Here is a 15,809-nt window from a genome sequence, read left to right on the forward strand (position 1 = left end):
TTTTTGTTTTTTCATTGCAGCAGAAAGCTGTAGACTTGTCAAAAGATGATCTATTGGGCGACCTACTTCAAGATCTGAAATCACAGGTATAATTTTAAATAGTTTCTATGACCATTATTATTATTACTCTGCATAGGACTATTGGCTATTTTGCCCAAGTTGCCTAATGAGACAGCCTCTTTTAAAGAATTCTAAATGAGTTTTCATAAAAAGCTGTTGGTGTTCACTTGAGGAATAACACTATATCTGCCCATTACATGCCTTGTATCCTGTCAGGAGTTTCAGCCTTACATAGTTTAATCTGTATAGTCTGTATTTACTGTACAATGTATCAGATCTCACTCAGGCATCTGAACAACTCTTATTGCATGTTTGCAACTTTCTAAATGCCACTCGTACAAAAAAGTTTTTATTTGCCCCCTTTTGTGTTCAGGACTATAAAAGTAAGGTGCCCATTCTTACTTTATATCATAAAAGGCTGTTGCCAAAGTACCGTACCTCTGACTTTAATACCTTTTATAAACTGGTGAAAGTTTCAACAAAGTCTGTTACACTTTGTAATTTTACAGGCTGAAAACAAGACTTTCTATAAATTCTCTTTTAACAAATGGTGATTATACATAAGTGGTTTTTTTTATTTCTCTCTCCACCTTAGCCGGCACAGCTCACACCACCACCAATAATCATGCTGAAGAAGAGAGACCTGCAGGGACACCTCTTAACCCTTTTTCTCTGCCTGCTGCATCTCCGAGTTCCATGGTAAGTGATGTGTCCCAGTCAGGCAGCCTGTCTGCTCCCACTACTTCCTGAAATATTGGTTTATTTGTTGCTTTGTATTTTATATATATCTATAAACAGGCTGCTCCAGCAGGTGTCAGAAAACCCCTTCCAGTGCGCAAGCAGGACTATGATCCTCCTAAAGTGGCCAGCTATGCCTCCACAAAAAAAATTGAGCTGAAGCAAGAACCTGACTGTAGTTCTGCAAGTACTGATAAAAATGGCGATGTGAAGTTCGAAGAAACCTTAAAAGGTATTACCGCACTTACCAGGAATGCATTACTTATATTTTTTATTATATATATTATTTATTATGGATCAGCGGTTTATGCCAGTCCCCGATTTCCTGCTGCCAGAAAATCTTTGCATCTCCATGCCCTCACAATGACCCCTTTTCGGGAAATAGACAAAGGTGGAGTAGAATGTCTACTTTAACCTAGGTTTAGGCGCATAAAAAAAAAAAGTCTCAAATGCAAGGTTTACCACTTCTGTATGACAGAAAACTGGCATGGGGGGAATGATATAAATTTTCTCTATTGTGTTCAAAAGGAATAGTTGAACTAACGCATTTCACCTACACAGAGTAGGAAGACGTGGATCCACCCATCTAAAAGCAATGTTTTTTTGTGCTATATGAAGTGATTCCCTTAAAACGATCTGGTAATGACACATCCATTGATCTTCCTGTAGAAGAAAAAGGTTAATAACAGGAGACTGGGTTATTGGGGAATTCACAATTTCAGATAAGACATGTTCCATCTCCTCCCAAAAGGGAGAGATAACTACAGTATGTTCCCACATTAGATGTCAAATGTCTCCTCCAGAACTATGACAATGATGTAAATCAGAAGATTGGATCCCACCCATTCTGTAAAGTCTCACCAAACTAAGATAACTATATTGGAAGATTTGTAGTTGAATCAATGTTTTATTAGCTAACGGAGATACTAGAAGATGGGAGGACATAATGTCCTATCAAACCTTGTCTGACAATGTAGGTTGGTGTGTTTTCCAATACATTTCACCTTGCAATGTGGAGTGTACAATTTTAGACTGAAAAACTTGAGTATAAGGCTACTTTCACACTTGCGTTCAGAGCGGATCCGTCTGGGGTCTGCCCAGACGGATCCGCTCATATAATGCAGACGATGGGATCCGTTCAGAACGGATCCTTCTGCATTATATTGTAGAAAAAATTCTAAGTGTGAATTTGTGAAAGTGGCCTCAGACGGATCCGTCCAGACTTTACATTGAAAGTCAATGGGGGACAGATCCGTTTGAAAATGGAGCCATATTGTGTCATATTCAAACGGATCCGTCCCCATTGACTTACATTGTAAGTCTGAACGGATCCGTTTGCCTCCGCACGGCCAGGCGGACACCCGAACTCTGCAAGCAGCGTTCAGGTGTCCGTCTGCTGAGCGGAGCGGAGGCCAAACGCTGCCAGATCCGCATCCACTCAGAATGTATTAGGGCTGGACAGATGTGTTCGGGGCCGCTTGTGAGAGCCTTCAAACGGAACTCACAAGCGGAGCCCCGAACGCTAATGTGAAAGTAGCCTAAATAGCAGAAACAATACCTCTCAGATACTGTGGGAAATTGCAACCACAACATGAGAGAGGTCATTTAGAGGCAGGGGGCTGCCCCCAACCAAATGGCTCCCCGTTTGGTTACTCAGGCAGACGGGTTTCATGTGAAGATTTCCAGTTCCTACAGAGCCTTGCCTCAATAAAAGCATAGCATTTTTGCCATAAACTGCAATATTATTTTATTGTCTGTCGTATAATCGATTCAAGCTCCCTGTGAAGAGGCTAAAAATAAAATGTAATTATTAAAAAAATTCTATAGGATTAAAAATTTTGGTCACCCTTTTCCTTATTTTTCAAATACTTAGGTGCAATAAGCCATATGCACTAGTTCCCTTCATAGGTGGAGTATTCTCCCTACCACAGGCTTAAGTACTTGCCCTATGCTTCCACCTTCCTTAGGTAGAGTAATTGCACTACCATTGAATACGGTTCCGACTGTCGCGCTATCCTTCTATAGGCGGAGTGTTGCCCATCAGCGTGCTTTTTGTTGCATTACCCCCTTTCACAAGTGATCCACTAGCAGGGGAATAACTAAACTTCTTCAAATGCGGCTCTAGGTGCCTTAGTTTTATTTCACAAAGGGGAGTGACAACAGTCGGTACACGCAGGTGCCTGGTACTCTTACTCTAGTGCTATATGGGTGCCACCAGTGGACACGGTGGCTATTCCTCATTGTATCTTTCTTTTCCTTTGGTGCTGGTTTTGGGCATGATTAGATCATCCTCTGTCTTCTCAGGGGGATTTACTAGCATCGCTTATGTGTCCTATAGAACCCCCATCTCCATGGGCCTCCATTGTTCCAGTCGGTCATGATATTGTCCGCATCAATATGTAGGGCATACACCATTGTGCATATATGGTTATGCTGGCACTCTGGTTTAGCTACTGCAGCATGTTCTCCTCCACGGGTGCAGTTTTTCGCTAATGCTCGAGTTTGTGGTCACTGCAATGGGACATCCCCTCAGGTCGGGACCCTACCTTGGCGCTGGCTTAGTAGTTGCTCCTGTTCAGCGCCCTTCCAGGTAGAGTTTTTAAGGTTAGCTCTACTTATCTGGAGCAGTATGTTACGTGGCTTCCACGGATAGTCTCAGCCCCCCCCCCCCCCCCCTCAGTTTTGCGCTGATGGGGAAAGCGCTGGCTTCTACTGTGGGAGCGGTATTTCATTACCACTACATACTTGGTTCTTACTGCACAGCTCTTTCGTCAGGTGGTGGACTCTTCTAGCACTGAATTCGGTGGCCTCTGCGGGTGGCCCCCTCCTCTGCTGAGGTATGGGGCTAGCAATACAGTGTGACACCCCCCCCCCCCCCCCCCACCACCTGGCTTCCTCCACAGGCAGCTTTTTTTTTTTTTTTTTTCAGAACAGTCACTTAATTCCTGGCTACTTCTGTATATTGCCGGTCTCAGACGGGGAATGGGCTTGGTCCTAGCCTATTCTTCTCCTGTCTTTCCCCTTCTGGCTCATGGTTCATAGCCACCCCGCAAGCCTTGGTAGCTCCTACGTTGCTACCTTCCCTCATCTGCATTGCACGATGTATTCGTTTTGTGGCTCCCATTTCCAGACTGGTAAGCTGTGGCGCCCACCACATCCCTCCTTTTACAGGGAATCCTGCCATGGTGTGCTAACGATATCCACACCACAACTGCCACCTTCTCTCCCGGACAAGAGATCCAGAAGTATGCGACGTGGACGCCCTGGTATCTTCTTGGCCGGAGTCCTCCCTCCTTTACGTGTTTTCCCCCCTTTCCCCTCCTACCCAGGGTTCCACGGAAGATCAAGATGGAGGGCATTCCGACAACTCCTAGTTGCTCTGGTTTGGCCGTCATGCGTGGTACGCCGAACTTGTTCTCCTTCTAGGAGACGTTCCTTGGTCACTGCCACTCATAAGACCTTCCTTCACAGGGTCTGATCTTACATCACTGTGGCGAAACCAACCTCGCCACTGGGTTTTGGAGGGGGCTGGCTACTAGCCTCTTGCCCCAGGATTATGGGCCCTCTCATCACCCAGGCCTCCGTTGTTCACAAAGGACTTGGACTAACTTGAACCCCTGGTCCAATTCGTGCCATTTTGGGATGTTAAATGTCTGTGTATTGAAAAGGGTGGGATATTGTATACGTTGAGTAGGGAGGTCAGTTCCATTGTCTCTCTGTGTGTATTGGCGATGTCCTTTGTCCTGAGAGATAATTGAATTACTTCTCGGTTGTCTCCAGGACAGAGGATATTGTGTATTCGCCTGCCTGTGACGATTGCATCAACCCAGTGTGAGGTAATTCTATCACGGGCAGAGGGGAGGATTTTGTGTGGGAGTTTCTGAGTGTATTGTACGTGGTTATTGGCTGTTTTTACAAAACCCTGTGGGTGGTAACCTTGTTGGAAGATGTGTATAAAATGCTTGTGTGTTAAAATAAAGAGGCTGCTTTATACCGTCATGAAGTTTTGGCTCATGTTTGGGGAATGCGGTAACTACACTCTTGGGGATTGCTATATCACAATACTCCCCTGAGTATAAGCTCTTGTAAGAGCTTGTTCATGGTTCCTGCTCTCTGGATGTAGGAGAGGTTCACCCACTGGAAGCTGAATCCCGGTCTTGGGTCCAGCGTGGGTGGAGGACGGTGAGACCCCAACCAAGCTGCGGCGGTTCGTGGGGTCTGCAGCGCTTACGGTGTCAAGTGGAGTGCTTGGAGACCTCGGGAAGCACTAGGAGCATCTATCGACGGAGGTACCTGATCGGGGTGCTAGGAGATCCGTTACAATCACCATTAGGGTCTTTTGGTTGACGGCGTGGCTATTGAAACTGCCATTTTGATGTGGAGATGGTTTTCGGCGGACGTCTCCGCACTATGATTCAGGCCAGGAAGCCTGCATCGCCCAGGATTTATTGTAGGACCTGGAGGTCCTTCCTGGGCTTCTGTAAGGTTGGTACATCCCCTCACTCCATTTTTTCTCTGACCACGGTCCTCTCCTTGGACCTTGATTTAGCCCTTAGTTCCTTGATGGGTCAGGTGTTGGCGCTTCTGTCCTGGGGGACACAGCTTTTCTGGCGTCTTCTGGCTCCCCTGGTGCCCATGAAAACCTTACTTGTGGGAGCAGCACATGCGGTTCTTCCGTACTGTCCTCTACCGCCTTGGGATCTGAAAATAGTACTCTCAGCGCTCCTGTCTTCTCCCCTTGAGGCATTGCGGGAGATCTCACGTGGGTGTTCCATGTTTTTTCTTGGTTGGCTTGCTTCACCTACTGATTGTACACAAACTGAAGCTCTCTCTCCAGGCTGGAGGGGGTATAGCTTTATCTAGTGTCAACGCCTCCTAGAGGAAATGGCTATACCCACAGTTCCTGTGTCCCCCAGTGAAGAGCGAGAAATAGATTTTACTGGTAAGTTATAGAAAAATCTCCTTATCCTGAATCGTGAACACTGCAACAGGAAAATAATCAAAATCCCGTTGCCTCCTAAATAAAAGTGGATAAAAGGTGATAACAAATTCATAACCCCAAAATGGTATCAAAGAACTGATCTCCCTACAAAAGGAGAGCCCCTAGCACAATTACAATCTTTGAGATAAAACAAGATTTACCGCTCATCAGAACAAATTGGTAGTCCAAATGATTTGTGACCTCCCCCCAGAAGTTACAGAACCAAAAGTGAAAACGTGTGTTGGGCTACTTTCACACTGGTGTTTTGGCTTTCCATTTGTGAGATGTCATGGGCCATTTAGGCTCCTTCTGGGGCATGTTAGGATTGCTTTCCATTAACTATTAAAAAGATGCTAATTACATATAATCCATAACACTTAAACGTAATGCTTTTGTTTTTTTTTGTTTTTTTTTACAAACATTTACAATTTGGGCATATGAGGGGATCCCTAGTAAGCTGGCTGCTTTTGAGGCTGTTTTTTCCCCGCTGCTTCTGGGAGGAGGTACTGAGAGAGTTACTGTACTTTAACATCTTCTGATAAGCTGATAAACTATTGCAGCTTCTTAATTAGCCCACTCACTCCAGAAGGAGTCTCTCCACACACAATAAGGAGCAGAAAGAGAGGTAAGACTGAGTATGTGTGTCCACCTTGCCACATTTACTGAGTTGGGCACAAAGTCTAGATAAACCCAAAATAATAAATTAAGGACTTGCTGTACACACGACCAAGTGTTTTGTGGCCTGCAAACCGCTGCATAAATAGGTCCGTGGTCCACATGTTGAAGCAAAGTAATAGGACATGTCGTGTACTTTGCGGCCAGATGCGGACCACAGACCCCTTGAAGTCTGTGGGTCCGCACCATGATATGGCGTTCACTCGTCTGTTATCTATGTTACGGTTGTGTGCATGAGGCCTTAGACAGTTATGAATATTAGAAATAGACTAATATACAAGCTGTTGGGATGCACTGATGGGTTCATAGGGCTGCTTGAAAACCGCCCGGCAACAATACATGTTGGACCCTGTAATCATTATGCTGATTAATAAGAATTTATGTTGCAAGGTTCGAAAGCTGTTTACTGTTCATCTAGTCCGAAAACTGCGTTGTTTCTGCCTCCATCAGAAAATTTTGTTAGTGAAAAAGCTTAACTGCATTGTTCAGTGATGTTATTTACTGCTAGATTCTAGTGGTTATTGTACATGGCTTATCACTTCTGTACAGCTCAGTTCTATCAGTCATTTACGGTACATCCTTGTGTACTGCCCAACTGAGAGCTCATCCACAAGACAGTACTGCACCTGTGGGCCGTATAACAGGCATCTTAGCTCTGGATGTACCAATGTAAAATGGGAGTCTCATGGAGCTATAATATGGGTATGTAGCATACGGTTTTGGGGATCCATGTAATACTGTGTTTGGGAGATCTGTTAGCGGCTAGCATACTATGATTACTAATGTCATATGAAATGCTTACAGAAGGAGAATAACAGACTTTAAATTAAGTGTAGACCATTAACTGAAAGCTACCAAAAATTAGCTAGAACTATAAAACTGGCTCTAACAATACATTTGGTATAACAAGTATACCCAAAAGGCTTCTCTAAAATGTTTATGTATGTTACAAGATTTACACACTAAAGCAACTCATCCAACTTATTTTAGCAGATGGTGATGGAATGGTTGACTTTGATGATGGAGATTTTGACGAACCCATGGAGGAGGAGAATTCGGATATAAAAGCAGACATGAGCACAACTGTTAAGGTGGAGCCAGATATTAAAAAGGAAGTAAAAGAAGAAATGGACAAAAAGCCTTGTATGTAAGTATGAAATGTGTGCACACAATCTATTTTTCTCATCTTAACAATTGTATTGACTGGGCTAGTCTTCTAGTACCTACTGCTCTTCTAGTGCAGAGACCTGTATTCTCCTGCCTGCACTGCGTCTTCTGGTCTCAGGAGACATATCGCAGCCAGAAGATGACATGTCTCGGCACTTGCTTAGTTTGAATCTGCGCTGACTGAGCAAACTTATAGACAAGAAGATACAGCACAACTAGCAGAACACAGGTCTTGACACTAGCACAGCAGCAGTCACTAGAAGACTAGCCCTGTCAATCCAAGGGAAGGGAGGAGAGATTGAATCTGAAGAAGGTTTCTGAAGAATGCTTGAGGCTGGGTTTCCATGTTCAGATTTTTTTTTATGCAGTCTTTGAAGCCAAAATCAGGAATGGATCATAAACAGAAGACTTGTATAAAGAATTACTGTGTCTTTACCTCTTCATTAATATATTCCTGGTCTAGGCTTCATTAAAAAATCTGGACATGGGAACCATCCTCAAGACCACATAGGATCAGGAAATTATCAGGATTTTTTTTTTAGATTAAAGGTATTGTCTCATTACCACAACCTATCCCCCATCCACATCATTTCTGCAGTCTCTGGCAGTCCCATAGAGTTAAAAACCTAAAACCATCTCATATTATCCAAATTGTCCCCAGAACAAAAAAACTGCATCAATCGTAACCAAAAGAAAGATCAATGGGACTATGACTATAAAATATGTAATCTTTATTAATCAAAATATATAATTTAGATACAATTGTAAGGAGAAAGAGGCACGATGGAAAATGATCCAGAAAAAATACATAGGGTACATAGATCAGATATAGCAGTTATGTCACAGAGGTAATATTGGGAAACTGGCCCCAAGCTCCTATATCAAGCTACATAATAAAGCCAAGTACATAGAAGATACAAAAGAGCCCTAGTAATTGCACTCCACCTGGGGAGCAGAAAAAACAAGCCCCAGAAAAATATAGGCTAGATATATCAAGCACTCCACCAGGGCAACAGAAGATAGATGCCCAAGGTAGTATATCAGACTAAATATATAAAGCGGAGTACATATAATACCAAAGGCTGGGTGCATGAATATTGCATGGTGCTATAGATACTCCACTTAGCTTCTAGCTGAATTACTGTGCTGATGCTGAATACATACAAAATCTAGTTAGCCCCTAAAGCTGAGTACATAGGAGGGCTTTATAATACCTGAGGCTGAGTACATAAATACTTCACAGAGCTAAAGATACTATACTTGACTTCTAGCTGGATATATAGCGTTGAATACATGGAAAATACACAGAGTCCTAGGTGATATATTTCACCAGAGCAGTAATACTGGTGCTGTGCAAAATACATATAGATGATAAAATATAATGATCAAGTCAATAATTACACATAGCACACATATAGACATGCAAAAAATGGCAAACTACTCAGGAGACAGGCCCATATACAGCTATAGCAACCTACCCACAGACATGATGTGCAATATGCTGAAGTAACACCCCACGCACTAAAACCTCATAGTCCCATAAAGTTGAATGGGGCAGTGGACACTCAGTGTTTCCATTGAAATGGAAAACACAGGCCCCCATTCTTGTGATCCGTGGGGGCCCCAGAAGTTTGATAAAGGATAAGTTGTCATAATGGGACAACCCCTTCAAGATTACATGTAGATGTGGTTCTAATGCTTGTGTAGAACATGAAGAACCTGTGTTGTGTACTACTACTTTTCCTAAGTAACTGTCAGTTTGAACATATATACAGTGCAACTGTGAATGTAAGAAATCATTTTATTTCAGAATGAAAAAACACACATGCGGTTTTTGTTGCCATTTTTGATGTGGGTTTTGTGCCAAAGCCAGAAGTAGATCCAGAGGAAGGGGACGTGTAAATCCAGCCTAACTGCTTTGGGCTTTCCTTTGTCAGGCTAAAGCTTGGGGCAGTGACTTGTTCAGTCACAATTGTATCTCATCATCACTACGTGTGGTGTGGGTATACACTAGTGTAGCACTATATGGGCTCATAATATGACACAAGCTAAATGATTAACAAACTGAATGAATAAAAAAAAAACATAGGGTTATGTACAGTTCTTCCTCCATGTTAGTTTTCAATAGGCTGATTAGTTAGAATGAAATTTGTTTTACTAGATCTGAGTGTTATCTCCACTGTAGTGTTACCCCAGTAAACGCAGTGATGGTGGGACACTGTGCTGGGGCAGACTTGACTACCATTACTCTAAGGCCCCTTTCACACGGGCGAAAATTCAGCACGGGTGCAATGCGTGAGGTGAACGCATTGCACCCGCACTGAATCCGGTCGAATTCACTTCAATGGTACTATGCAGATAAGCAGTGATTTTCACGCATCACTTGTGCATTGCGTGAAAATCGCAGCATGTTCTATATTCTGCTTTTTTCACGCAACGCAGGCCCCTTAGAAATGAATAGGGCCTCACGGTCCGAAAATCACGGATCCGCAAATCACGGATGGCGTGCATGCGCGTTCAATATAAATGCCTATTCTTGTCCGCAAAGCACTTACAAGAATAGGACATGTTATATTTGTTTAGCGGGGCCACGGAACGGAGCAACGGATGCGGACAGCCCCATTGAAGTGGGCTGTGTGCATGAGGCCAAGGTCTGCGTGAAAATCGCAAGCAATCCGCAAGCAAGTGCGGATGCGGTGCGATTTTCACGCATGGTTGCTAGGAGATGATAGGGATCAGCAACCCCGGATCCCATTAAAGTAAATTCACTGTAGTATTTTCCCTTATAACATTGTTATAAGGGAAAATAATAGCATTCTTTATACAGAATGATTACTAAAATGTGGATTGAGGGGTTAAAAAATAAAAAATGTACTCGCCTTATCAACTTGATAGCGCAGACGGCATAGTCTTCTTTCTTCTTTGAGGACCTGCAAAATGACCTTTGACGTAATCTCGCTCACAAGTGATGCATGAAAATCACTGCTCATCTGCATAATTCCTCAAGGCACATGTTACATTCTGTATAAAGAATGCAATTATTTTCCTTTATCACCATGTTATAAGGGAGAATAATACAGTAAATAGAACACCTAACCCAAACTTCAGTGAAGAAGTCCGGGTTCGGGTCTGGGTACCACATTCAGTTTTTACTCACGCGGAAAAAGATGAACATCGGAGCACAATCGCAGTCAGTTTTCCCTCAATGCACGCGTGATGTATCCGGAGCAAATCCGGGATGCCGTAGCATGCTGCGGTATTATCTCCGTCCTGAAAAGGCAAAAAGACTGAACTGAAGAAATCCTGATGCATCCTGAACTGATTTCTCTCCATTCAGAATGCAGGGGGATAAAAACTGATCAGCTCTTTTCAGTTATTGAGCACCTAGGAAGGAATTTGATGCCGGAAAAGAATAACGCTAGTGTGAAAGTACCCTAAGCGTTTGTTGTGTACACACCTGATAACATTTCTTACATGTCTCTGTATGCACCACCTTGGGTAGGATGCCAGTGTATCTGTTAAAGGCATATTCTGGTTATAGAGAGTTATCCCCGTCCTGGTGATTGTATCACATCAGTGGGGATACCACCATTGGGACCCCCACCAATCACTGGGTACAAGGCCCTCTTTCTTATGATCGTGGGGGTTCCAGTGATGGGATTCTTACAGATCCAATGAGGGATAACTGTATTCCGGTTATAGAAATTCTGGTAGGTTTGATAATGGTGAAGACGAGCCATTTCTTGCTGCAATCAATATTGCGATTGCAAAAAAGAGATTCTTATTTATATGCAAATGAGGTGCTCAAAGAACCAAGGGACTGTCTTAGCTCTCTTTGAACACTGCATCACCTCTGCCTCTCTCGTTGCCTCCCTCACCTAGTGAAATTGAAAGGGCCAAGCATCCTTACTGTTCCAGTGCCTGGGCTTGAAATCTGGCACGTGCATCATAACACTGCATGTGCCAGTAGTTTTGCTGACAGATGCGGGAGACTTTCGGGCCAGGTATCAGAGCAGTGAGGATGCCTTACCCTATCAATTTCACTAAGAGAGGCAGAGGGGAGCACTGCATCTAGTGATAAGGTTTGGCAGCAGAAAAACTGTCTGCAGGAAAGTTTGTCAAATCCAGGACAATGGCCTCAGGATACAATATATTCAAAATATTCTGACCCACAGTAAGGTGAAACTAGACTTGGGCTACTTTCACTCTGCCGTTTCAGGGTCCACTTGTGAGATCAATTTCATGGCTCTCACAAGCGGCCCAAAACGGATCAGTTAAGCCCAAATGCATAAGGATCCGTTCAGAATGCATCAGTTTGGCTGCGTTTGGTCTCCGTTGCGTTTTTAGACTGACACTAAGACGCAGCTTGCAGCATTTTGGTGACCGTCTAACTATGCGGGGACAGATCCGTTTTTCACAGACAATATGGTGCAATTGAAAACTGATCCGTCCCGCATTGACTTTCAATGTAAGTCAAGACGGATCTGTTTTGACTTAGACTTTTTTTTTATGAATAATGCAAATGGATCCGATATGAACGGATACAAGCGTTTGCATTATTGGTGCGGATCAGTCTGTGCAGATAAAAGACAGATCCGCACCGAAGACCAGTGTTAAAGTAGCCTTAAGATACAATGACTCAAATCCAGCCAATCAAAGCCACTTCTCTGTTAAAATAGCTGTATTAGCTTCTAGTTAGCAGCTATTGCTGACTGTTATCTGTGAGGACTTGTTTTATCTCCTTATTTTTCTTAAATCTTCCTTTTCTCTGATCTTGGATGACATTTTGGGCCTTTGCAACAGATTTCTCAAGTTACAATGGTTTCAACATACAATGACCACTGTATTAGTAATATACATCACCTACACATATAGGGAGGCTAGAGTAGAGCGACCAGAGGCAAGCTGGGAAGTCTGTATTTGCATCATGCAGCTATTTGGCATCTTCAGGGTCCAGTAGAATGCTGAGGATAGACTCTCCTTAGTAAGGACTCATGCAGATGACCGTAGCCTGTTTTGATGTCCACAAGTTGCGGATCTGCAAAACACATATAGTAGCCTCTATAGAACAGTCCCATCCTTTTCTGTAAAAAGGCTAACAATAGGACATATTATCTCTATTATTCTTTATTTTATTTTTTTTACCTTTTTTTTTTTTTTTTTTTTTGCGGGGACACGGAATGGACATATGGATGCAGACAGCACATAGCGTGCGGTCTGCATCTTTTGCAGTCCGATTGAAGTGAATGGGTTCGCATCCAACCCGCAAAAAATATGGATCGGATGTGGACAAAAGTAACCTTTTGTGTTATTCAGCCCTAACACTTTCTCCCTCAGGTCATGCTCAGACAGCGCAGTGCTGCTGTCTGAGAGTGAGCTGTTCAAAAGGACATCCCTGTGTCCATTAAGGCTCTGCGCCGGACGGAGGACAGGGAGTTTGGACCAGGCTGCTGTGGAGGTCACAGTTAAGGGGACGGTCTGCTATTGAGGTCAGTGTTAACCCCTTAGTGACCATGCACATTTATTTTTTTATTTTTATTTTTTTATCGCATTCCAAGAGCTATAACTTTTTTAGTTTTTTTTTTTTTTATCAGTGTACTTTGTATGAGGTCTTATTTTTTTGCAGGACAAGTTCTAGTTTTTAAAGGGAACCGGTCACCAGGATTTTGGGTATAGAGCTGAGGACATGGGCTGCTAGATGGCCGCTAGCACATCCGCCATACCCAGTCCCCATAGCTCTGTGTGCTTTTATTGTGTATAAAAACTGATTTGATACATATGCAAATTAATCTGAGATGAGTCAGAGCTTGAAAATATTACTCTTCTCTGGTCACACAAGTAAGATATGACTCTTTAATGTTAATTTGCTTATGTAGCCAATCGTTTTTTTTTTTTTACACAATAAAAGCACACAGAGCTATGGGGACTGGATATTGCGGATGTGCTAGCGGCCATCTAGCAACCCATGTCCTCAGCTCTATACCCCAAATCCCGGTGACAAGTTCCCTTTAAAGCACCATAAATTAAAGCCAGCTGTTTATCTAAAACCCCCTATGTTTGTCAATAAAAAGGCGTATTAGTGGTCACTAAGGGGTTAAGGGGCAGATTGCTGTAGAGGCCACTGTTAAGGGGGTGGGGTGTTGTGGAAATCATAGTTAGGCCTTTTTCACACTACCATTTTATTTTTATTTTTTTGTTGTTTTGTGGGCCGTTTTTTGCGTTCCGTATACAGAACCATTCATTTCAATGGGTCCGCAAAAAAAATGTAATGTACTCTGTATGCATTCCGTTTCCGTATCTCCATTCCGTGCAAAGATAGAACATGTCCTATATTGAAGTTATTCAACTAAGTCACACGCGACTTCGCAAATAACTAACTTTAGCTCATTAGAGCTGATACAGACTGATCTCCGTACAGTATTAATCCGAAGTTGTGAACAAAGCGACTTCGGGTGTAACATTTGAAGCTCGCTTCGGTCATCTCTAGACATTTGCATTGAAAAATAAAGAAATATATATGATGTCAATCGGAATGCATTGGTGGGTGGCTTGGGCTGACTTTCTCTAAATGACTGATGCTATTTTCTGAGCTGAGACAACCCCTTTAGACCCTGCTGATTGAGCAGATGCATATCCCTTTGATATGGAGCCAGTAGTGATTTATAGACATCTACTATGGAGCCCTGGTTGGAAAAACACCCAACCCAAGAAAAGTGTTCTTATTGTAGCTGTGGGATTACATGTCGTTACTGAGACATTTGTCCCTGTTTGTGTCTTATCGATGTGCTGAATAAACATCTATTTTATAGAGAGAAAAAAGCTGAACTAGATGGACAGATGTCTATTTTCCAGGACGTCCCTCCATCACAGTATCCACTGGAGGATGTCCTATTGGATCTCTGTAGGGACAGGAAGCGTGAGAGGTTAAAAGGCCCCTCCCCTACCCTCCCACCAGTGTTCTTCCTGTCCCTACAGGGATAGGAGCAGTGAGATGGGATCCCTGCTATTGTAGGGAAACATCACTAGGCCGAGGCTGGTCGGGGGGGCTCTTGCCTCTCCTCTTCAGCCTCCGTGCGGCCTAAAGCCAGCACCCCTCTGGGAAGGGGTCCCCTAGCTCTTCCGGTACCTCTTTCTGTGGCAGGCCGCGGTACCTGGACGCTGTGCGGCTTCTCCGATGGAGCTCTGCGCACAGCAGCGACTCCGTCCTCCTCAATGACGCGGTCGGCGTCACTTCCTGTGAGACCCGGAAGTGACGCGTCCAAGATGGCGGCGCGCATACATGCTGGAGGCCTCACATGTGGGGTCGATTCTTCTTAGGAAGAGTCCCCCGGAAGAGGAGGCGGTTCCGGGCGGCGATGAGGGGAGGGCCAGTAAGGTAAGATCCTTATAAAATCGCTGTGATGTGTGCTTTGGCGGTTGCATCATGGAGGCCCAGGGTGTGAGCAAGCTAGATGCGGTAGCTGACCCCCTCATCCAGAGTAATGTAAGTGGTATCCTGCTGGTCAGGTATAATTTCCTACTGGACCGGTTTTATATCTCCTTCTCCCCCTATTAAGGTGGAAAAGGAGACGGGACATAGACCGCATGGAGACTCCAAGAAAAAAGCTAGGAAGTGTGCAACGTGCACTAAGAAGCTGTCTGAGTCGTATAGGAAGGCCCTCTGCATGGATTGCTTAGCATGGATCCTGAAGGAGGAACAACCATCCTTCCTGGAAGAGCTGAGAACCATTGTCAGAGAGGAAGTACAGGTGGCAGGAATGAGTCAGCCCCCTTCCCTTCCAGTCCCCTCTTCCCCTCCGTCCAAGCGTACCAGAGTACACTTAGTATCGGATTCGGAGGAGGAAACCGGGTACCCTTCGGACGATTTGGAGGAACAGATCCCCCCTTCCGTGTCGGAGGAACCTAGGAAATATCTGTTTTCCTCAGAACAACTTGACTCGCTCCTTACAGCGGTTAGAAAAACCATGGCAGTTGAGGAGGAGCCGAAACGTTCAGTACAGGACGAGATGTTCGGCGGATTAAGGGCCAGGAAAAGAGAGCTTTTCCCGGTGAATACATATTTACAGGATCTTATCAAAGATGAATGGGAAGAGGGTGACAAAAAACTCTATATACCCAGAGAATTCAAAAGCAGGCTGGCTTTCAATCCTGAGGAAACAAAACTTTGGGATGAGATTCCAAAGGTCGA

At 43.9% G+C, this 15,809-nt stretch overlaps 1 protein-coding gene across 1 annotated transcript in view; it reads left to right on the plus strand.

The window, feature by feature from the left end:
* POLA1 (DNA polymerase alpha 1, catalytic subunit) overlaps nucleotides 1-15,809 on the plus strand; it is a 370,264-nt gene that overhangs the window by 36,208 nt on the left and 318,247 nt on the right. The window contains 5 exon segments of the mRNA XM_044284006.1: nucleotides 21-86; nucleotides 656-759; nucleotides 859-895; nucleotides 898-1,030; nucleotides 7,445-7,601. Of these exon segments, the coding sequence (XP_044139941.1) occupies nucleotides 21-86; nucleotides 656-759; nucleotides 859-895; nucleotides 898-1,030; nucleotides 7,445-7,601 (497 nt within the window).

This window comes from Bufo gargarizans, chromosome 3 (assembly GCF_014858855.1).
Source record: "Bufo gargarizans isolate SCDJY-AF-19 chromosome 3, ASM1485885v1, whole genome shotgun sequence".
Classification (NCBI taxonomy): domain Eukaryota; kingdom Metazoa; phylum Chordata; class Amphibia; order Anura; family Bufonidae; genus Bufo; species Bufo gargarizans.